We start from the raw sequence: 23,449 nt of genomic DNA, 5'->3' as shown, positions 1-23,449 counted from the left end.
CTCACCAAAATAAACTGAACTCTTTTATATGTATAATTCAGCTTGAGATGCTGGCGTGGCAGACCTCGATTGGCCACTTGACTCTAATGGAATGGGCCTTCGTTCCTTCCGGTGGAAAAATAACACCATTTTATTTTATAAGCTCTACTAATTTTCCGCAAATAAATAACACCATTTTACCGGTCCACCTTTTTATGTTTATTTTTTTTTTCTGTTCAAAGTAGTGGTAACGAATTGGGAGTATTAGTCGTAATTATTGTAATTAATGTGCGGAGGTCGTCTCTCTGACCCTGACGTAACCATTAGAATGGTGGAGTTGAAGAGGAAATTGTTGTTCCATTTCCAGCTTCTTTCTTTTTCTTCTTTTTCTTCTTCGACGTCTTCTTTTTCTTCTTCTTCATTGCATTTGAATTTAGAGGAGAGCTCAAAGACAAAGACGCAGAGAGAGAGAGAGAGAGAGAGATTGTAGGAGTAGGAGGATACAGAATCGATGAAAACTTCGCTGAGAAAGTTACGAGGTCTCGGACTAAACAAGTCAGAGGCCAAGGAGCGGAGAGATATTCTGCCTTTGGCGCAATTGGACGAGCTCGCTCAGGCTGCGCAGGTACGGTTTCTTCTTCTTTCTTATGTTTTTTTGTTGCCGATAAAGTGAGAAGGAAGAGGAACGAAAATGAGGTCACGAATCTCGCAAGAGCGACCTATTTCGTGTGAATTCTCTAGCTTTCTTCTCCTTTTTCCTATGATTTCCCAGCAGCCAAACGTGTTGATCGGGCTTCCTCTTTGTACGGGGGCATTCGGTCCTGACCGGAAACTTATTTGGATTGATCATATTCATGACGAACCACAAATGCTAGGGTTTTTTTAAATTGCGGAAGGGAATTCTATTTTTTTTTATTATTTGGCTGAGATTGAAGAACGAAAATTGTTTACAGCTTGAAACTTGGTCGAGTTCACAGAATGTTTTGCTTAAATAATGTGTTATAAAGTTGTTTATAATCTATAGAGTTCTGTTCTTTCAGGGCATGCAAGAAATGAGAGACTGCTATGACAGCTTACTTTCTGCGGCTGCAGCGACCACAAACAGTGCTTATGGTACTTTGTTTAGTTCTTCATTTCATTGTCTGATATGCTATTTTTATTCTTTGTGTGTGTATCATCAGAGAAAAGTGCCAGAGTGCTTGTCTTAAGTGATGAATTGGCAATTGGGTCTGTATTTCGTACATGAATTTAGCTCCTATAATAGTTATGGGACGACAAGCAACTCTAGGCAGTGGTCTTGTTGGTTGCCACTAGAACATTGCATCATGATATGAACTCGCAATTGGGTCTGTAATTTATCCTTGGATTTGGCTCCTATAATAGTTATGTAACGCACAAGCAAGTCTAGGCAGTGGTCTTGTTGGTTGCCACTAGAAAATTGGATGGCATCCACTAGAATTTTGCTTAAAATTGATAATGTGACATCAATAAATTATTGTACGTTATACTTATCAAAAAAAATAAATTATTGTACGTTATGATGGTATATTAGAGAAGAGCTACCTTGGTTCTGGAGGTTTGGTCTCTTATCAGTGCCTGAAGCTGGGTTTCTTGTGATGTTGTATTGAAATGGCTTGGCACTAAAGTAATAGCATGTCTTGAAATGCCAGATTTATTTGAATTATATTTTTTCTTCTTTGCCGGAGGCAGTCAGATATTATGAACTAGCATCCGGTGAATAATATAGCTTGTATTACTTGTGTATGTCAAATGATGATGTGACTGTGTTCCATGTCACAGAGTTTTGAGTTTTGAATTTGAGCTTTGGCAGGATGAAATGTCTATCTACTCATTTTAAATTTTGAATTAGTTTGTGCTGTCTCGTTTTCAAGTAGTAGTATTCTTATGCAGTCCATTTGTTTTTCAGAGTTCTCAGAGTCATTGGGGGAAATAGGTGCTTGTCTTCTTGAGAAAACAGCATTGAATGACGATGAAGACAGTGGTAAAGTGAAGGAAAACTTCATTCTTTTGTCTTTTTTTTTTTTTTTTTTTGTTTGTTTATTGACATGAATAAATAGTAAGTGATTTACTGCTTCAGACTTACATTAAGCTTCACAGAGGATCAAATCTTGTCACCTTGAGTATTTTCAGCTTTGAAAAATAAGAAAAGGAACATGTCTCTTTTCTGTGTGTTGGTTTCAAGTAAGACTTACCCCAGCCCCATGCTGCCTTTAGGCAAGACTTAAATCTTGTTTTTGGATTTTGTTTACTCTTTAAATTTGTTAAAAAACATAAATACTTAAATATTCAAGTAGCAGCTATAACTTTTGGACCTACATAAGATAATTCAAAAGCTTAAATATTGAAGTAGCATCTATGACTTATTGGACCCGCATAAGAAATCATAGAGCTGGTCGTTATTTTTTTCTTTCCTTTCCTTTTTGAAAGCAAACAATGCCCCAACTAATGTATTTGATTTTTTTTTTTTTTTTCTCAAATCTAATTCTCCTAATAGGGGTGGTTGTGTTTACATTAAGATTTTTATTAAGTTGACTTTCTCTACTGTGTGGTTATTGCACTCAGCAAGTAAACTTGGCTTTGCGTAGTCTTGTAGGAACTAGGAATCCATATCTACTTCTAGTTCCTAGTTTCATATATTTTATGGTAATTTCATGCACAACATCATTTTTGATTCATACCAATTTACTCCAACTTTAATTTCTTAAATTTTTTCGTCAGGAATGCACATCATTATATTGTGGTTGTTTCATTGTGGTTAGAGGCAAAATAATCTTTAGTTGTTTTTGTGCGTGTGCAGGCAGAGTTCTGATAATGCTAGGAAAAGTACAGTTTGAACTGCAGAAACTTATTGATAGCTATGTGAGTCCTTGTGTATAAAATATTGAAGAAACCTCTCCTTGATTTTGCCTTGGTAATGAGTTATTGCTTTGCATATTTCAGCGCTCTCATATATCCCAGACAATCATAAACCCATCAGAAAGTCTTCTTAATGAACTTCAAACAGTTGAGGTTTGTTTGTATGAATTCTTTAATCTAACTAGCTTATGACAAGTTTCATATTGGTTCTTGTCCCATGCATAAATTTGGCATGATCTTGCTGTTTGCATCCTAGATATTGATTTACATTCTTTTTTTTGCTCTCTTCCCCCCTTTTGGGCATCTGTTTAGTTGTTGAGCCTCTATTTCCGAATATATGTAGAACACCCTGCTGTGACATTCATTTTCATTTATCGCATCTTATTCTTTTGGTATGAGAGGTATGAGAACAAGAATGGAGACTGATAAAAATACTGAAACTTGAAGTTAACTGGAGGATTTTGGGGAGAACCAAGGAGGGAAGGTGGCAGAGTCTGGAGCTTCCTTCTTAACAAGGAAGCGGCAACTCAGTGAGTGGCTCTATTAGCCTCTCCTCTAATATGAGAAAATAAAAAACCCAGGTACACAATGGCAGGACTGAATGTGTAAACAGTAGACCTAGGAATTAATTAGAGATTGCGCGAGCTTATGGCAGCTCGATCAGCTGATCAAATCAGGTTCTACTGTCATTTGAAATGCACCATGGAAAGGACCTTATCCTAGTTAGAGCTTAATGTTGGTAAAAAGAGGACCCGGTCAATGCTCTGTGCTGGTGGTGGTTGTCCATCCCTAAGTGTTACGGAGATTAACACATTGGAGAGTTTTTTTTAACTTTTAATTTTTCTTTCAGTGAAACCATAATATAGCATACTGGAACACTACTCAACCAAAAAGCTTAAGCCTAAAGGTTTGGTCCCAAGTCCCAACTATATTATATTAACCACTTACACTTCGAACATCTTTCCAATGTGAAACTCAATTTTTTATGCTTACACGTGTATACTCAATAATCTCCCCCTTACGTGTGAGGCCATCACCACATTGCTACACCCTCCCTCAAACATAGGGTTTTTTTTTTCTCTTATCAATCTTATGCACCATCTCCAGGATCACTTGAGGGTTATATGGATTTTCCTGTGCCATGCAATTTTCCTCCTATAGTAAGACCCTCATCCATGCTCGTACCTTGCACCATTGTTCCTACTCTAGGGATCCTTTATTTGTGCCTGCACCACTCCCACCATATCACACACCACCATCAACCTAATATCACTTGTTAGGGAGATTATCACATTGAGGAGTCTTTTTCAATGAAACCATAATATAGCATGTTGGAACACCACTTAACTTAAAAGCTTAAGCCTAAGGGTTTGGTCCTAACTATGCGATATTAACAACTTACTCTTGTGACATTTTTCCAATGTGAGACTCAATCTTCTTACACCCACACATGTATTCTCAACACTAAGTATACTAACCAACCTATGGACTCTTTCATGGAGAGACTCGCAAAAAGATTTTGAAAGGCCATGGATGCCCTTGAGAAAATTCAGATGCTTCCAACATTGTAAAGGCTTATGGGAAAATTGTCTTTCAGGCCTTATTTTTATATCTAAATATGCAGATTATAGTTAAATATAGAATTATTAGGACTATTGGATTTGAACTCTGTTTGTTGGCATTGATGTTCCCTATTATTATATTTTTGTGTTAGTGATTACTTTCCTTCCTGGAGCACGAGCGTCTGTGTACCAAATGCTTAGTTTTTCATGGGCAGAATTTTGACATTGCAGATACTGCTTCTGTATGCATATTCAATTGCATAGTTGTTTTTTAATTTATTGGCCATATAGAATAACAGTCAATGAGGTTTTTCCTTTCTTCTTGATGCAGGAGATGAAGCGACAATGTGATGAAAAAAGGTTAAAAAATTTACTCTCTCGCTCTCTCTCTCTCTCTCTCTCTATACTTACATCCATATATGTGTATGTGTGTGTATTCTTATTTTGGTATGTGATCTGCAGAGATGTATATGAGCATATGATGACAAGACAAAGAGAAAAAGGGCGATCAAGAAGTGGAAAAGGAAACAGTTTTTCTATGCAGCAGGTACAAACTGCTCGTGATGAATACGATGAGGAAGCAACCTTATTTGTTTTCCGGTTGAAATCTCTGAAGCAGGGACAATCCCGAAGTCTTCTTACACAGGCAGCTCGTCACCATGCTGCTCAGGTTTTCTCTCTCTTCTTCTACGTCATCTTCTTCATCAAACACCATCATTCTTCGTGTTGCATGATTGTCTCTTTTCTGCTTGAAAACAGTTGTGCTTCTTCAAGAAGGCAGTCAAGACTCTTGAGGCAGTAGAACCACATGTGAAATTGGTAACTGAACAGCAGCATATTGATTACCAGTTCAGTGGACTTAATGATGGGGATGAAGGCGATGATGATGATGATGATGACAACAGTGAAGAAGACGATTATGACGATGACTATGATGAGGATGATGATGGGGAATTGAGTTTTGACTATGGACAAAATGATACTGAGCACAGCATTTCTACATCCCAAAAATTAATGGAGGTGAAGATTTATTTTCTTCTGCTTCTGGCTACTAAGTACTAAAGTGCATCCGAAATAAGTGGATACATAACCACATGATGCACACGTACAATTATTTCACATAATACTAACTCATAATAGCTTCAATGTCATGCATATGATAGCATAGATGCTCATATCTCTCTCGTGATTCCAAGAATTTTGTGTTTAACACGCCAAGGGCAATGACACGCTTTTGTGAAATAGTTCTGCACAATTTGAAGATAAAGAAAGAATTTTGATTTGTGTTAATCAATGCCCTAACATAACAAATAAATTAGACAGTGACGGTTGTGTTTATTTTTAGATTTCTGAAATATTAAATTTTGCCATAAAGTTGTATCTCAGCTTGACTTGTTACTTAACTATATAGCATTTTATGCAGCTGGATCAGGTGGACATTACATTTCCCCAGGTTACAACTGTGGAAGTTGTCAAGGTGAAGAGCCTCTTCTGTTATTGATTCATTCGTTCATAGTGAGCAGGATATATGTTGCAATTTAGACAATGTTTTAAAAAGTTGAAACACAATTTTCTGCTAACAATCTGTATATGCTTGATCTGATAACAAAAGTAATTGCATAAATGCATGTGTATAATCCCATAAAGCACTCCAGATCCTGGACCTTTTATTATGTTTAATTTCCCTTCTAAAAGATTAGATCTTCAGGATGCAGAAAACATCAATGTTATAGCTTCTGAGGTGTATGCTCCCCTTTTATCATATTTGCAGGAAAATCTGGACAGGCTTCGCCAGAGTTCTGTTTCCTATAGAGCTAGGCCCGGCAGCCAATCAGCCCCACTTTTCGCTGAGAATAAATTTGATTCTGCTGAAAAAACAAGACAGATGCTGTTATCATCAACGCGGAAGTTGCACACGTATGTACTACCCACTCCAGTTGATACGAAGAGTTCAATTTCTACAGGATCATGTAATCCAATTCCTCATAAAACACAGACTACTCTAAACAAGCATACTCAGAATTTGTGGCACTCATCTCCACTGGAACAAAAGAAGTTAGAAAGAGTTTTGGTAGATGAGAAATCCTCTGGACCCACTGTTATAAGTGCTCAGTCTGTACTCAAGGAGAGCAACAATAATGCATCCACTTGGCTGCCCCCTCCTTCGGCTGATAGGGTTTTACTTTTGCAGCGCTATAGGCTTGCTGCTTCTGATCCTAAAAAACTCAAAAGACATGCTTTTTCTGGTCCATTGATAAGTCAGCCATGGTCTACCAAGTCTGTCTCAGTGGAAATCCCCCATTTGTGTTCTGGACCTCTTCTTCGAAATCCAATGTCTCAGGTTCCATCAACATCTCCAACTGCTTCCCCTACTTATATTTCCTCACCTAAAATAAGTGAGCTTCATGAGCTTCCTAGGCCCCCTGCAAGTTCAACCTCCAAGTCTTCAAGACCTATGGATTTCACTGGTCATTCAGCTCCCTTGGGGTCCAGGGATCAAGAGCTTTCTGCTAAAAGGAAATCGGTTGTGTCAAATGCAGCATCTCCACTGCCAACGCCTCCTCAAACCATTGCACGTAGTTTCTCTATACCCTCAAGTAGTCCTAGTGTGATGACTTCACATGCATCCAAGCCTCTGGAAGCTCTTCGTGGCACAGAGAAGGTTGAAGATGTTGCTTCGCCTCCTTTGACACCGATAACCCTTTCCAGCAACCAGCAGCCATCACCTGGTTCTGAGACAGTCACTCATGCCGTTCATATTAGAGGTAATGTAGAAACTGATGCTTCTCTTTTCCACAAAATATATTATGCCTAGATATAGACATTAGAGGCTGCTTTAATGATCTGATATGTTTCATGTCTGGAAATTCACTTTGTAGGACCCATATAGAACTAACTGATTTTACTGATACTTCGATTACTTATCAATATATATATATATATATATATATATATATAACTAAATGATGGCACACATACTTGATAGATCCATCCAGATCAGGATTTGATTAGATGACCAAACGGTCCAAACCACTATATATTGGCCTTTTGTTGGCTGGTAGCTGAATATCCCTCAAAAAATAGAAAGAGCCAAGTTACTTATATCCATATAAAGCTAACTCAAACAACTCAACATCTAGTACGTAAGTCCTATTTGTTTTTCAGAAGATGTTGAAAACACACATGCTTCAATTATTACTATATGTCAATTTGGGGTGGGGGTGGGGGGAGGAGGGGGGATTGGTTCCTTTTCTTGTGCACCAGATTTCCCCCCTATTATAAAAACTAATATTCCTAACTTAGTTAGCTAACAAACGTGTTTCTAATGTTGACAAATTATTAGTGTGGATGTCTACTACTTTTTCTGCCTGGTGTGAGTGTAAGACCTATTATTTGTTTCTAAGTGTTGATAAATTTGGACACAGGTGCGGATTGAGTCTATTCACATATTCAGTGATAATTTTGTTTCGATTTGGCAACCCTAAGTTGTGGGAGCGAGATTGTTTCTCACCAATTGGTATGGCGGTAGATCTGTAAATATGTTCATTATAATTTTTGTTTATTTCTGTTATCTGTTGCATTCACCAATTGTTTAGTTTGATGGGCACTTGGCATAGATTCATTGAATAAAATTCCAATGTGTTTCATCATTTTTGAGGAATGTGTTATCTAGTGCAAGCAAATAATAGTTGAGTCACTGTTTTCTTTCCTCCCTCTTACGGTCCATGTGAGCTCCTTATCTTGTACCTGAGTTTCCAGGTGAAATCTTTTCTGCTTGGTTTGTTTCAACAATAATCAATTAACGCATTTAACCCAACTTGAGTCTAGAATTTCATCCTTTATGAGTTAAAACTATGTTAGTGCTTTATCCGAGGAGTTGGAAGTTTTTAAAAACTTAATGGAAGGGCTTCTTTGGTTGTTGTATAAAATTTGAATTTGCCCCAGAAAGAAAGTTGGTGTCAACAACATAAAATAATGGAGATGGAATTCTTTTTGTCCTCAGAAATTGCCTCGTAGTGATAGGATTTGTGAAATAATCCGAATCAGTGGCCTGCTGTCTAGCTAAAATATTAGATCTGTCCCACAATGATAAATTCACCCGCCTGAAGAAAAAAAATCAACTGAGCTATTGGATGATATGCATCATCGAATCTCAGGGTGTATAATGGACCCCCTCAAAAAAACTCACAGAGTGCATGATTTAATAATACTTGATATGTATTAATTAATTTCCCTTTCCGTGGGCTATAGTGCTGTACAAATAATATTTAACATTATTAGTTACATTTATTACTCCTAATGAGCAATTTATTCAACTATAATTCCCTTGATAAACTAGTCACAGTAATCAAACTGTTTGTTAGTATTGGTTTGTGGTTTCAGCGTTCACATAATTTTGTTGAATCATTTATCTCTTAAGGTTCTGCAATTTCTGGCTCATATTGTCTGCCCTAATTCCAAATTATGAGAAACGTCTAAACATAACAACAGCCTTCGGAATGTGCAGTTGTATCCTTGTCTTGGAACAACTAGGGACAGAAGCCACAACCCTAATATAAACCCTTTTTGCCCAATGGATTTAAGAAAGTAATCAGTGGTATCAATGTCTTATAGGCAGACAGTTTTCCTTCAAACAAGATTACAAGAATTTTCACTTGGTTTACTAAATTGACTAAAATGCATCTGACATTAGGGTAAGAGGAAATTCCTCCAATCTAATTTACCAAGCAGGATTGTTATTCAAGTTCAATCTTATGTGATTAATGATAACATTACACAATGGGGAGGATCAAAATTTTCCCTGCTTTATTTCCATATTTATCTATATATATATATATGGTACAAAAACCATCCACAAACCAAACCACCCCGACAGCTCCAAGAAAGGAGCAAATTTACATCATCAAATTGGAAAAACGAGTGGTTGAAACTTGAATCTTAAATATGGAAATGAAAATCCCTATACTAAATATAAGGAGCTTTGTTGGTGTTTAGTAATTAACACTAAGTAATGATTATATTAGTGAACCACGAGGCTCTTTCATATGAAGAGACATTAAGACAAAAGGATTGGGCAACGCATTATTGCCCTATTGATACATCATTTGCAGCTTCCTCCAACATCATATCTAACAAATCCCATCAGTTCTGGTCCTTCAAGTCTTGGATTATTCTTGAAACTGCATCCAAACAATCAATCGTTTGTAAATGATCAATAATAAAATAAAATAAAAAAATAAAAAAAGGGACGCATTAACTTGATTAGAGCTTTTATTCTCTAAATGATCATCTATCAGTACCTTTCATCCGACAACTTAGAAAACGAGCCCGAGGTTGGAAATGTACCGCACAAATCGTTGTTTGACACGTCACTACACATTTCACATTCAGTACTTGTTTAATAAGGGCAATTAATAAACATTAATTAAACGAAGAGAGAAGGGTATTTTAGGGAATTAAAACTTACAAAATCTTGAGGTTTCCAAGTTTGGTAAGTTCCCTCGGTATTCTTCCAGTCAGGTTATTGGTGTTCAATCGCCTGCATGGATAGAGATTACGTAAACCACTAGCAAAACATGTTCATATTTAAGAGGAAAGTCTAAATTAAATTTATCAAAACATTTTTTTTTTCAAAAGAAAAGTAATTTGAAACCATGATTTTTGATGCCTACAGGAATTTAAGATTGGAGAGCTTAGAGAGTGAGGGAGGGATGGATCCGGTGAGGTTATTGTGATAAAGATCCAAGCTCAGAAGGCTCTTCAATCCTCCCAGTTCCTCCGGTATGGGACCCGCCAAGTTGTTTATGTACAGTTCCCTGCAATAACAGCAAACACATACATATTACATATACCAACCATGCCCAGTACCGCCCACGTTTTATTAAATGCAGCATCAATTTCATGCACAATCAAGTAATTAACTGCGCGTAGCCAATTTTAACACCAGATCCATTAATTAATATTGCCTATTTGGCTGGTAGGGCAGGTGATGTACTGATCAATGCTAGCTTTTCCACCGCTCCATCTCTACATATTTATATATATATCTGCTACATCTTACGTGCCTCTATTAAATTTGGTAATTTTTGTTTGTATCTACTATCTACCTTAATTTAATAATAACAAAACCTTATTAAAATACAAACTTTTTTTCTCCCCCTTTCTTCTGCATACTTGTTTATTTATTTATTTATTTTTTAAATCAAGTGAAACTTCACCAGACATATATAATATAAAAATGTGAAAAATTGGATAAACAATAGTAATCTACTTACAGATACTGAAGACGCTCGAGCTTCCCCAACTCGGGAACCAGACTGCCCGACAGCTTTGCATTTCCGAGGTCTCTGCAAATATCATTACCCACTTAAAATATTGATAAAGATTACATATAACAACATGATTTATACATCTGCTACCAAAACTAATATGATTTGAGTTACCCGATGAATATAATTTTATTTTGACCCCGGCCAGTTCGATCTTCAATATTACATAAGAGTTTCATTAATTCTTAATTCCTTTATATATATATAGAAAAAGAAATGTATATTTACATGATTTAAAAGAGTAAAGTAGTAAATGGGAGAGCTTGCCATCCGCCAATAAATCTCATACATGCATAATAGACAAACTCAGAGCTGAAGGTGTCCTTTGTCTTTAATTAACAACCGACAGGCAGAGTTTCAGAGTGACCTGATCGACTACCTCCAAGAGAAGGGGAGCGGTTCATCCATAAGAAGAATATTATTTTCCTAATCTCAATTCATATATATATATATATTCGAAAATAAAAATCTGTTTTAAAGGCAAAAAAAATTATTCGACAAATTTTAGACAAGTTTACAAACAAAGACCAACTTAAGCGACCGACAAAAGAAATAAACACAAGCTACAGACAAACATGAGAGAGAGAGAGAGAAATTAAAAATGAAAAAAGAAGAAGAAGAGAAAGTTAAAGGGAATAATATGGCTTACAGTCGGGTAACCCGATTATCAGTGTCGCATGTAACGTGGAACCAAGTGCAGGGATCCACCAAGGTCGGATCCCAGCTCTCAAGAACCCCATTTGGATCCTTCACAGCCCTCCTCAACGCGTAAAGAGCATCCCCTGTTGATTCAAATTCATGAAACCATTAAAGAATTAATATATATATATAGGAGCAGGCAAGAAAGTATTTTAAGTATATATATGTCAAATACAAATGGTTCTTTAAGCATTAATACCTTCTAAGTTCGCATTTGCAGGTGCTGAAAAGGTCGATAAAAGAAGAAAAGCAGCAAGAAGACGAAACATGGCCCAGATCTTCATGACCAAAAACCTTGAAATCTGTGGGTTAAAACTTAAAACTCAAAGAATGGATTTCAAAGTCAAGATGCTTGCTTATATGAATACTGTGAGAGAGGGCGAGAGATCGAGCTTTAATTTGCCTCTTTCTTCTAAGCAAGGACGCAAGGAATCTGAGCTTTGTTGGGAGAATTTATAGAGCCCATAAAAGGACTGCTACTTGTATTTTAGTGTATACCCAAACCAAAACAATTATTCCAATCTTTAAATATTTCTACTTTTTTTTTTCTTTTTCGGTCCACTATATATATATATATATATATATATATATATCAAACTTGTAATAATGTGGATAAAGTTAAATAATATATAAAGAAGTGGAGGGAAAAAGGGGAGGGCGATAAGTGAAATCACATGATCCAATTATTTATAAAAATTCGATTTTATATATATATATTGTTAAATCATTTAAAATAATACAAATAAAACAAAATTACAACATAAAATAGACCTCGATCAATTCTTAACTTGCATGTACTAAAGGGGCCGGGGGGGTATTAGGATGCCTAGACTAATTAACTACAATATTGCTATATATGCAACAAAAATATTTATTCCTTTACAACTCTTTGATGTGACACATCAGGATGAGGATGGGGTAGTAGCATATTAAAGACTTGTATGTTTTATAGATGCATTGATGACGAGGTTCGTTCAACATTAAGTCAAAAATGAATGAGAATAAATTTTCTTCTGCCCGGCCCTCTATCTCTTTCACATTTATTTGAGTTTACTGTTAAATATTATAATTTTATCTTATTATTATCTTATTAATTATGCTCAAGTGCGAGTGACACGATCGAGTGTCAATCAACCCTTATTAAATAGCTGATTAATAAAATATAATTTATTAATTATAATATTACTCTTTAATTTATGGCCGGCTAATTAGCTACATGCCTCCTTGTGTTACTACTAAGGAGGCCAATAGAGTAGGGGACTAATAAAGTGATGTTGGGTGGAGCAAGACTTGGAGTAGGCCGAAAGGACCACAGTAGTCTTCATCATGCCATATATTTATTTATTTTATTTGTTTAAATTACTGGAATGATGAAAGTTTTGTTAAAAAAATTCCGAAAAATTGACCCATTTTATGTTTCTAATATTTATCCGTTAGAAAATGGTTACAGAAAATTTTGTAAGGACATAAACCTGCAGCCTAGCTTTAATTTAGATGATATCTCGATTCAATTAAACTAATCATTTCTATATCACAAACATATCTTGAGAGTTTGGTACCATATATATGGTCCTTATTCGACCTTTATTTTAATTTGTAATGAAGTATCTAATCGTAAGCGGTGAGGATCGAAGAAAATGTTTGTTCAATTGCCTTCAAGTCCCCATGAATCCATGATGCTTTAATATATATATATTAATCTCCGAAACAACATAATAGAATTAATTAGAGAGTAGTGTAGGGGCCGGGGTGCGTGCATGGCAGCATTGAGAAATGAAAAGGGCAAATGGGTGGGAGAATCCAGACATATCCTTTGAATTCTTTTGGCCAAAGAATTTTTGAACCCTGTCGGAGCCAAACCAATAGAGACCAGAATAATTGAGACTTGGCATCTGTAAACTGACACTTGCCTACTTTTTCAGATTGCATTATGTTCATTTTTAAAAGTTAAAAATAAAACAAGCATAGAGGACAAAAACACCCTCCTACTCTCTTTTTTTTTTTTTTTTTAATAAAAAAAACCCCTTTTTGAAGAACAAGAATATTAGAGTATATAGATTATAGACAAACGCAGAAGTGCATGGGCATTAATTAGAGAATAACATGATGGAAAATTGTGGTGGTAGGGTAAACACATAGTTTATTATGTCCCATAAATTTTATTCCTGTGCTTCTTATTCATTTTAAAAAATTGTTTTTACACAGATTCGGTATTGAGAGGCCCAATTTTAAGGAGGAAAATTCGAGTAACAATAAGTCAACCGAATTGTAGAAAGGAAGTCCCTAGGGAATCACTCATTAAAAAAAAAAAATTATGAAGAAAGTTGCGGATGTATCTCAGTTTATAGACTCTATTGGAATAAAATTTTTCAATTCAATTTGAAAAAAACTGTCCAAAAACTATTCTATCGTTTATTGGTCATGTGGACTTAGTACCCGATCTATTAACCAACCGACCTGAAAACATCTGCATGACAACACACGAGATCCTCTCTTTTGCCACGTCAGTAACCATTTCCATTATCCCGGGCATGAGGCAATTTCATGATAAGGGTCGTCAGATGTAGAAATTATATATTTGCAACAAGGAAATCTCCAATGAAGTAGTAATTATGGAAGAATATGCATAAAGAGTGGCAAATATAAGGTAAAAAGTGATTATCCATAGTCTGATCATTTCTTTGCATGCCATCTTTGTTTTCTCTATGATTATTCTCCTTAATTCCTAAATGGTAAAGCAATATCAGAACTATCTCCCATCAGTCCACCATGACAAACTCCTTTAGTAAGTTCTTTACTCCTTATAGCAGGTACTTCTAATTATTAGCTCGACACACGGTCAAATGTTCTGCAATGAAATGATAATTCTTCAAACTAACGTGACACTCGACACAACCGGATGAAGTTTCAACCCAACAGAATCCAAATGATAGGCTTTTAAGTAAAACTCAAATAGAGGACAAGAAACATTTATGTGATAAGGCCGGATAAAGGTCCGGCTCAAGTAAACAAGTTTTGTACTTCAGTCTGTAAATTAATAGATTGTCATTATCTTATGGTGACATCATTTGTAAATTAACCAACTCTCTTTCAAATAGTACTTGATCATATTATAAATATACTCTCAAATCTCATGCAAAGATAAGAGAGTGAGAAAATTATTACATCCTGTGTTGTTTTAATTTTGCCAAGATCAAGGGAAACAAAACAAAGTTTAACACACAGCGATCCTTCAGGAAAACCTTAAGGGTTTCATTACTTGAATTCATGGTGGTCCGCTGAACACATTATATTGCCAAAACAGTGAAATCTTCATTAGCTTAGCTGGACTCCAATTAAAATACTTCACGTGTTGTTTCACTACAAAAAATTTGACCTTAAGCAAGAACGATTAGTTGTCGCAATTGCTCCGTCAAAAAAGGCTATTAGCGACGACTAATAATGTCAAAAGTTGTCACAGATTCTGTGAGCAAATTAACTGGACAACATGTATAATATGGACATATTGATGTAGTAGCTGCTAGCTAGAGCTAGGTAATGATGGATGGTGGCCATTAAACAGAAAGTAGATCGAAGGCGTAATTGATGGCATGTGAGAGACTCGTCTTTTAATGTACATTAATGGGTATGGCTTCTTGTGTTGGTCCATGTCTTAGTATATATTGACTTCATGGGTTGATGGCATTGCCCTCCCTTTTAGTTGATGTGCATGTGCATGTTTGGTTTTTGTAGTGGAAGTGGGACATGGAGAGCACCTTTGTAATCTTAAAGACATTCTACTATTATTATCATCACCATTCCTCTCCTTAAAAGATGTGACTTGACTAAGCCAAAACCCACTAGCACTCTCTACTACTGCTTCTCATTTCCGTTCTATTCATAATCATATATTTTGCACAAAAGGTGGAGGAAACACCAAAAGTGCCTTCTTCTACTGCTTGTTCAAACAGCAAAAAGCTTTCTATACGGACCATCGAGTGTATAATCACTACCTCACGAATTTCTCCAACCCATTAAAACATAAAGATTAAAGGCATTGGATGGTTGACCATTGACCTTAATTTCATGTTCAAAAACATGTTCTTCGACACCACTAAACCCCTTTTGCCCTTCACTTCACCTAGCTAGATTCATATATGCTTTGATATATTCTTACTGATTACACATCCTCGTCCACCCAAAGAAATAAATAGAAAAAGAGAAAATTCCAGAAGAATTGAAGAGAGAGGCTGAGAAAAGCCTAAGATCCCCCATGATCATATTGTAAAAAGGAAGAACAAGGGTCAAAAGGATCTTTTGGTTTCAATTATCAAACCGGACAATATGTTAACAATAAAGGCAAACAACTTCCCACGATCCTTTTCCCTCCTCCACAGTTAAATTCAATTTATTTTTAAAGCTTCAACCAAAGTTACTTTGCCTGGTTTGCTAGTTGTCTGGGGCCCTCCTACTGACTTTTAAAAGATCCATATGCACGGGAACCACCATCATGGGAATCGGATAAGGAATCCGGTATGTTTGTCAATTTGTTACGGTTTTTTTTTTTTTTTTTTTTTTTTTCAAAAAAAGAAAGAAAAATATTTTGACATAATGACACAAACTTTGTTTAAAATTCACCATTCAAAATCAGCTTGTAGGATGAGAGTGTCCAAAGCTTATATACAAATGATTAAGATTGTACTTAAGTCATGTGCAACACTTAAAATCCTAACATATATACAACGACACTTTGCAACCAATGTCAACCACTACGGCGGACCATTCTATCAACACTGATTTTTTCTTTTAGAGACTTCACCCATATATCAGTATTCAATGACTTAATACTATATCTATACACAGTACCAAGACATTTTAATCGACCCTATAGATTACCCCCCTCTATGATTTACTACTCGACATAGTAGCTATTTCTGATATCAAATGATACAGACATTAGGTACGTATAACTCATCATGAAAAATTAGTTTGCAAGGAGAGAGTGCCAAAGAACTTATATACAGATAGTTAAGATTGTACTTAAGCCATGCTAGATATTTGAGATCATAACATGTAACATATAAGTTAAATATTTTTTTTTTTAGTAACTTCATAAAAGACCCCTAAACTTCCACCCCGATTTGACAAACCCTCCAAAACTTTAAAATCTCTCAATTTGGTCCATTGAACTTTCAATTGCTCTCAATGTGAACCCCTCTATCAGATTTTAAACGTTACACAACGTTTATACCCTTGACTTTTGTATAAAATTTCAACTTTACCCTTAATTCCAAAACGTTTTTTTATTTAAAAAAAAAAAAAAAACGAAAATCATGGATATTTTGGTCTTTTTTTGTATTTCTAACGGTTAAAATTGACGGAGGAGTCCAAATTGATTGCAATTGAAAGTTCATGAGATTAAATTGAGAAATTTTGAAGTTTTGAGGAAGTTTATTAAATCAGATAGAAATTCAGAGATCTTCAATAAAGTTACCTTTTTTTTTTTTTTTGGTAAGTTGGTGTTTTGTGTTTTAACAATCATAGCATGTTTTGCTATGTTGTTGCCTGTTAAGTATGAATAAGGCTTTTCAAAGCTGTAACCAACATCCGATCCATAAGTTTTGGGCTTAGCCTGATTTGCCCCCATAAAAAGTTACTAGAAAAGGTTAGTCCATGCCAATTATATGAATTTCTAAAACTAAAAGGAAATTAGGGGGAGGAAATGTATTTTGGTAGGAAAAAAAATCCATATATATATATATATATATAGATATCATAGCCATATAAGAGCTACAAACCAGTACGTAGAGAGGTTTATTTATAGGCACCAACAATGGGCTTCAACAATTACAAATTTATTTCAACAATTACAAATTTTTTCCAAAGCTGTATGGTAGCTTGCAGGTGTTACGTTGGCCATGGTCATTTACTTCCGAGCTCTTGGAAAAAGAAAAAGAAAAAGAATAAGCTGGAGATTAGTAAATTAGCCATTAAAAAAAAAAAAAAAAATGAGTTGGAGCATGTTGTCAAACGTGGGAATATCTGTACAAATAGCTAATGGCAAAGTAGTATGTTTACCTGCTGTGTTTGTGTGGTGGACACTCCCTACTAGCTGGTTGTCTGATACATTACTGATAAATAATAGTATGACACTTGCAATTAGAAAAATATGAAGAATGATATATGGTAAATAATTGATAAAAATCTTCATCTAATAATTTATCCAAAAAAATAAATAAATAAAAATCTAAATTGTAAATTCTTTTTAGAAACTAAAAATAAATAAAAATGATATTAAACACAATATGGCTTGAACTCAAAAGAGAATGAGTAAACTCACTAAACAGTCAAACTCCCTGATTTAACAAGTTGAAGGACCTCTGCTGGTACTGCGCCAGTAAGCTTGTTACTGTTCAATCTCCTGCAAACAATACATACAAAATCACCCTTGAAGACTAAATAAATTCCTCATAATTTCTTTTATCAAACTTGAAAGAAAAATGGAGAGATATACTCACAAAAACTTTAAGGAAACCAAGCTTCCAAGAGATGGTGGGATGGTCCCAGAAAGTTGATTCTGGTACAGGTCCAAGCTAATCAGGGTCGTTATTTTACCAATTTCCGTTGGTATGACTCCAGTTAGGCTATTTCCATATACCTCCCTGCCAGAAAATTAAATTACCACGATTAATATATATATATTGATATTTTCCCTTTTCTGAGAGAAAGATTTCCCAGAAAACTATGATCTTACAAATATTGAAGATTAGACAAGTCTCCAAGCTGAGGGACAAGAATTCCCGAAAGTCCAATATGGCCAAGGTCCCTACAATTCATGAAATCTAGTTAATTCTTGATGAAGAAGAAGAAGAAGATGAAAAGGTGGTGTAGAGAAGAAGAAGAAGAAGAAGAAGAAGAAGAATGCTTACACCCTTGTGACGTGATCATTAAGGTCGCAAGTAATATGATACCAGGTGCATGGATTCACCAAAGTTGAATCCCAGCTCTGAAGGACATTGCTAGGGTCTACCAAGTTGGTTTTCCAGGCAGAAAGTGCATCCCCTGTTTTAGCAAAACAAAATTAACTCAGGTTGAGAGACATTGTTTTCCCATTTGCCAGAGCTGTCTTTTGTTTTCTGTTATCAAGTCAAAACACATTTTCATACAAAAATTAAAATACACATTAACAAACGTATGAACTCAATTTCCAAACCTTCAATGTTGCAATCTACAGATGCAATAGCAACAGCAAATACAAGAGAAACTAGTGAAATTGGGGAAACCATCGTGGACGAGTTAAGAATCCTTAGCAATTATATCTAAATAATCTCGATCAGTAGCTCTTCTATAAATACTACCTTAACGTATATAATTTAGCAATGTGGATACTATAAAAACACATAACTAAATATAAAGCGAAATAACTATAATAAGATATGAAAGATAGAAAAGAGAGAGAGACAAAGATTAAGGTGCTTCGGCTAATCACCTACATCCACACGTTAAAGCCATTATAAGCTACATCGTTCCGTGATTATTGAATGTACACGACTCTATTTATAGAGCTTTATATGTAATTTGAAATATTTCAAATACAAACACATTTCTTAAATTAGGTTAAGAAATATCATTTAAATCCCTTAATTTAGAGAATACAAAATCAACATTTATCACAAAGGATTTATATCCTTAATAGATACGATGTATTCAAGTCAACTTGCCAATTTTTTTGCTTGCATTAAAAAGTCGATCCCCAGCTCCAAATTCGGTCAAATAAAGCTCGAAAAAATGAATATCATATCATGTGAAATTTACATTTTGACTTGTCTTTGGTTTGAAAATAGAGGTCACCAAGAGATAGTTAAATCGGCTAGGAATCACGCCTCATAAAGTGAAGGTCACTAGTTCGAATCTCTCCTCCCCCTCTTGTGTGTACATGTAAAAAATAATAATAATAATAATAAATAAAAGAGGATGAAAGAGTTTTCTTTGGACTCACATCTCCCCTCCCCCTCTTGTGTGTACATGTAAAAAACTAATAATAATAATAATAAATAAAAGAGGAAGAAAGAGCTTTCTTTGGACTCACATCTTCTTTATGATTTCTGAGGGAGACCCATTCTAGTTCCAACCGTACGTATATCCGTATTGCAGAACCCATCATCATTTGATCTACTTATGCCAATTGATCATTAAACGAAAATTCTTTTAAACTTTTTAAATACCGTTCACTTCTCGATCGCTAAATACTGTTCTAACACTAGTTACGTACCCGAACAAATTTTCAAATATGCAACTTTTTAGAGCAAACTACAAAACTCTTCTCAAAACCAATACATTTCTAAAAAAAAATATAAAAACAATCATTTTTTTTTTCTTATTAAAAAAAAACGTAACCACTGTTGTGTGGTTGGCCCATCAATGGCCACACAATTTTGGCTTTAAGGATTAACAAAGCATGTGAGTTTTATATGCATTCTTTAAAAATGCATGCATGTAAAGACTAATATCAATTTAATAGACTAAATTCACATTTTTCTCATTGAAAGAAAACTTCATCCTTGAAAGCAGTCTCATATTGTGGTTCGCATGTATTTAGCTATACTACCTAACCTTAAAAAATGTTTACAGAATGTGCCAAATAAAAAAAAAAGATTTGTCTCGTTCATTTGGAGGATCAGATCAAAACAGCAAGCATGCATATATCTTGTAGTCTGTATGACAAAATCTAAGTTGTTTAATGCCTCTAAACCACCATATATACTAGGACAATGAAACCTAAGCATGCCATATTCCGCAGCCTTTTTAGACCTTATGCAATAATTTAAGAGAACCACATCATCACCCAGAACTCTTGTCGGTGATGTTGGTGTTGGTTTTGTGCTCATCCATTCTATGCCAATAATCCAAGGCTGCCGCCTATCACCCATATCCGAAACAAACGATGATTGTCCCACGTTTTAGTCCCAAGTTGCAGAAGCACGTGCATGTGTGAGAGAGAGAGAGAGAGCAGATAACTAATAATCATTAATTAAAAACAAAAAAAGACAGCAAAATTATACATTTACTGTGGGAAGAATATGAAATATATTTACACAGTGAGCGAAGGAGAAGATCATCTCAGCAGAGGCAATTAACCATCAGGAGCTTCGCTAGCTTTCACAAACCGACCCTTGACTCGCTTCCTAGTATCAGCTCTTGCTTTCCTTGACTAGTACCGTTTGTGCTTCTCATATCCATCAATGATATAGCTCAAATTAGAAAAATGGTTAGAAAATGGAAGTCAAAGATTGGAAAGAAAATAATACCCAGTCGAAAATGTACCTTCGGGTTTTCTTCTTCTCCTTATATCGTTGCATCGCATTGCCTCTGTTCTGTGCCCGCAGCTCCATCTCTGCCTTGGTAGGTGCTGCTGTTCCCACACAGTCACCTCCAATAAGGAAAGATTGTTCCACCAGCTGGAAATCTTTAGACCCACTGGAACCTCTTTCTTTACCAAATGCTGAACCTCTTGGTTGGTTGTTGCTCTCAGAAAGAAAGCCTCTCCCACAGCCATGGTTATCTAACCTGAAATCAAGAAGGAGAACAAAGAGAGACAACTCTGCTTTTGTCCAATGCAAACTGCAGTAGTAACGTAAACTAGTAAGATTGACAATGCTTTGAAAGACTCATACCATCAGGAAGTTACCTAGCACTAGCAGGTCCATCATTGAAAACATCATGGCCAAGTCAAAGTCATACTATTAGAAAGTTAACTAGCACTAGAAGGTCCATCATTGACTATTTATCCCTATATTCAAAAGTAATGAGAGTTTTTTTTTTTTTTTTCTAATTCAAAAGTAATGAGAGTTAAATGTACTAAATTAATTAAAAAAAAAAAAAACTATGACACGCGTGCACCAAAGAAAATATGACATACCATGAAAGATGGCTCTTCTCTGTTACTTGGCCACCTAAACGATGCCGTGGTGTTTGGAGGAATGAGTGAAAACGAAGAAAAACTAAAACAGAGAGAGAGAGCTTCTACGTACGGAACCGAAGAGGAAGTGAGAAAAATGTTAAAGAATCAGAGAGGGAGAGAGAGAGAAACACATAAAGATGCAAATGCATTTGATGGAACCAGGGAAAAAGATAGAAACAAGTGAATAAAGACGCAAATATCATTACCCACTTAAACTATTTGATGCAGATATAGTTTAGAACGGCTTATCTTATATTATCCTATTTTACATTTCAGTCTTTTGTTTAAACTAGGTTTCTTCGTTAGTTTGTTATTCTATCTTATCTTTCAGTCTTTCATTTTGAATTAGATTCTTTGTTAGTCTTTTATTTGGTTTAGTCTTCTTTCATAGACTTCTAAACCAACTTTATTTCATTGTTATTTTAGGGCTAAGGGTCTTGGGCTATAAATATATGTTTATATCCTTTAATAATTCAGTTTATGATTATTATTGAGTTTGTTTAATAAGAATTACTCAGAGTTGAGTTTCTTTGTATTTTTCCTTAAACCATATATAGAATCTATAGTTTTTAAGAAGATTTTTTTGATTCTTGTGATAGTCTCACAATCTTAGAAATATTTATCCCTTCTACTTGCTGTTTTTCTTGTTCACCACAATCCTATGCTGCATTAGTTGGTATCAGAGCTCCAGTTTTCTTTCCATGGCACCACCAAACACAAGAAGAAGGGGCAACCGCTTTGCAAATCAGGAGGACGTGTATGAACATGAGGAAGCAGTCGGTGAAACACGCACGGAGGAGCAGTGGCAACGCCTGGTTGATGAGGTAGAGATGCTGCGGAAAAAAATTAAAGACGAATCAAGCAGCGATTCGTTGGAAACACCTGATGGAGGAGGTGGAAATACTACGAAAAGAGATAGAGATCTTCACAACCCGAATTGACAACCGGGGTAGCCCTAAAGTTCGTCACCGTGGAACGAATCCACGCTTTGTGGATGAGGATAATGTGGTTGTCGGTCATAGGGCACATTCTGAAAAATGGAGAGCACGAATTAAGATGGAGATGCCGCGACAAGCCAACTTGACCATTATTCCCGAGCCTCAAATCCATCAACCAAATCCATATTCTGTGGAAGAGGAAAAGTAATATGTGGATGAAGAGTTTCAGGAATCTGAGTTCATTGATGAATTCAGACATGAAGATGTTGAAGATCCTTTGCAAGGGTTTGGGGATTGGGATTCACCACCAACCTATGATGAGGAGCCCGAAGAAGATGACTCATGGGAAGAGGAAAGGCCCACGTAGGAGCACGAAAAAGATGGGTTTTTTCCCATGTTTGACGGGCTCTATCCAGAAGAAGATGGCCAATTGGAAGAGGAAAGGCCCACGGATGTCATTGCCGATTATGAAGAAGTTGAAGAAGACCTTCCAAGTGCATTACCTAATTTTAGTGATGAAGAATTAGGTTATGCTGATTTCCTTGGTATTGAAGATATTTTAAATTCTCCTAACGAAGATTATAGTGAGTTTTATACGGATGAGAAAAATTATATGTTCACAAGGGAAACAATGGTTGACCAATTGTTAAGTATCTTCAAGGCACATGGAAGGGAGAATGAACGAACGAAGAGCAAACCTGCAGTATTACCAAATGATGTATGGGGTTTTCATGACAATGATCAAAGTATTTCGATGATGAGAAGCGTCACATTTATTTTGGGGTGTTGCCTTGTTGTGATCTTGAGGAACGGAGAATGGAACGAGTTAACAGTACATCCGAAGGACCGTGGAAAGAACCGGTCGAATTCGAGGACGAATTCTCTCCAACATGGGGAGAATGATGCAGATATAGTTTAGAACGGCTTATCTTATCTTATCCTATTTTACATTTCAGTCTTTTGTTTAAACTAGGTTTATTCGTTAGTTTGTTATTCTATCTTATCTTTCAGTCTTTCATTTTGAATTAGGTTCTTTGTTAGTCTTCTATTTGGTTTAGTCTTTTTTCATAAACTTCTAAACCAACTTTATTTTATTGTTATTTTAGGGTTAGGAGTCTTGGGCTA

At 35.6% G+C, this 23,449-nt stretch overlaps 3 protein-coding genes across 3 annotated transcripts; 1 reads left to right on the top strand and 2 right to left on the bottom strand.

Moving 5' to 3' along the window:
• Positions 1–304: 304 nt before the first annotated feature.
• Positions 305–8,106, top strand: LOC132177571 (uncharacterized protein At2g33490). Its single transcript, XM_059589945.1, has 11 exons — positions 305–604; positions 1,020–1,092; positions 1,907–1,981; positions 2,798–2,859; positions 2,941–3,009; positions 4,750–4,778; positions 4,881–5,088; positions 5,178–5,438; positions 5,842–5,895; positions 6,190–7,183; positions 7,844–8,106. Exons 1-11 carry the CDS (start codon positions 491–493, stop codon positions 7,852–7,854), a joined length of 1,950 nt encoding a protein of 649 aa, XP_059445928.1. The 5' UTR covers positions 305–490; the 3' UTR covers positions 7,855–8,106.
• A 1,098-nt stretch (positions 8,107–9,204) lies between these two features.
• LOC132178720 (leucine-rich repeat protein 1-like) lies at positions 9,205–11,929 on the bottom strand. Its single transcript, XM_059591237.1, has 7 exons — positions 11,646–11,929; positions 11,397–11,529; positions 10,694–10,765; positions 10,091–10,234; positions 9,886–9,957; positions 9,719–9,790; positions 9,205–9,598 (listed from the first exon to the last, which is right to left on the bottom strand). The coding sequence occupies exons 1-7, from the start codon at positions 11,728–11,730 to the stop codon at positions 9,520–9,522; spliced, it is 657 nt and encodes a 218-aa protein (XP_059447220.1). The 5' UTR covers positions 11,731–11,929; the 3' UTR covers positions 9,205–9,519.
• Positions 11,930–17,251: 5,322 nt separating this feature from the next.
• Positions 17,252–18,719, bottom strand: LOC132178981 (leucine-rich repeat protein 1-like). Its single transcript, XM_059591580.1, has 7 exons — positions 18,639–18,719; positions 18,355–18,487; positions 18,180–18,251; positions 17,944–18,087; positions 17,766–17,846; positions 17,504–17,556; positions 17,252–17,364 (listed from the first exon to the last, which is right to left on the bottom strand). Exons 1-7 carry the CDS (start codon positions 18,709–18,711, stop codon positions 17,348–17,350), a joined length of 573 nt encoding a protein of 190 aa, XP_059447563.1. The 5' UTR covers positions 18,712–18,719; the 3' UTR covers positions 17,252–17,347.
• Between the last annotated feature and the right edge of the window lie 4,730 nt (positions 18,720–23,449).

The sequence above is a fragment of the Corylus avellana genome, chromosome ca4 (genome assembly GCF_901000735.1).
Source record: "Corylus avellana chromosome ca4, CavTom2PMs-1.0".
In the NCBI taxonomy this organism is placed as follows: domain Eukaryota; kingdom Viridiplantae; phylum Streptophyta; class Magnoliopsida; order Fagales; family Betulaceae; genus Corylus; species Corylus avellana.
The sequence above is the reverse complement of the archived record's forward strand: the minus strand, read 5'-3'. Positions and strand labels throughout refer to the sequence as shown.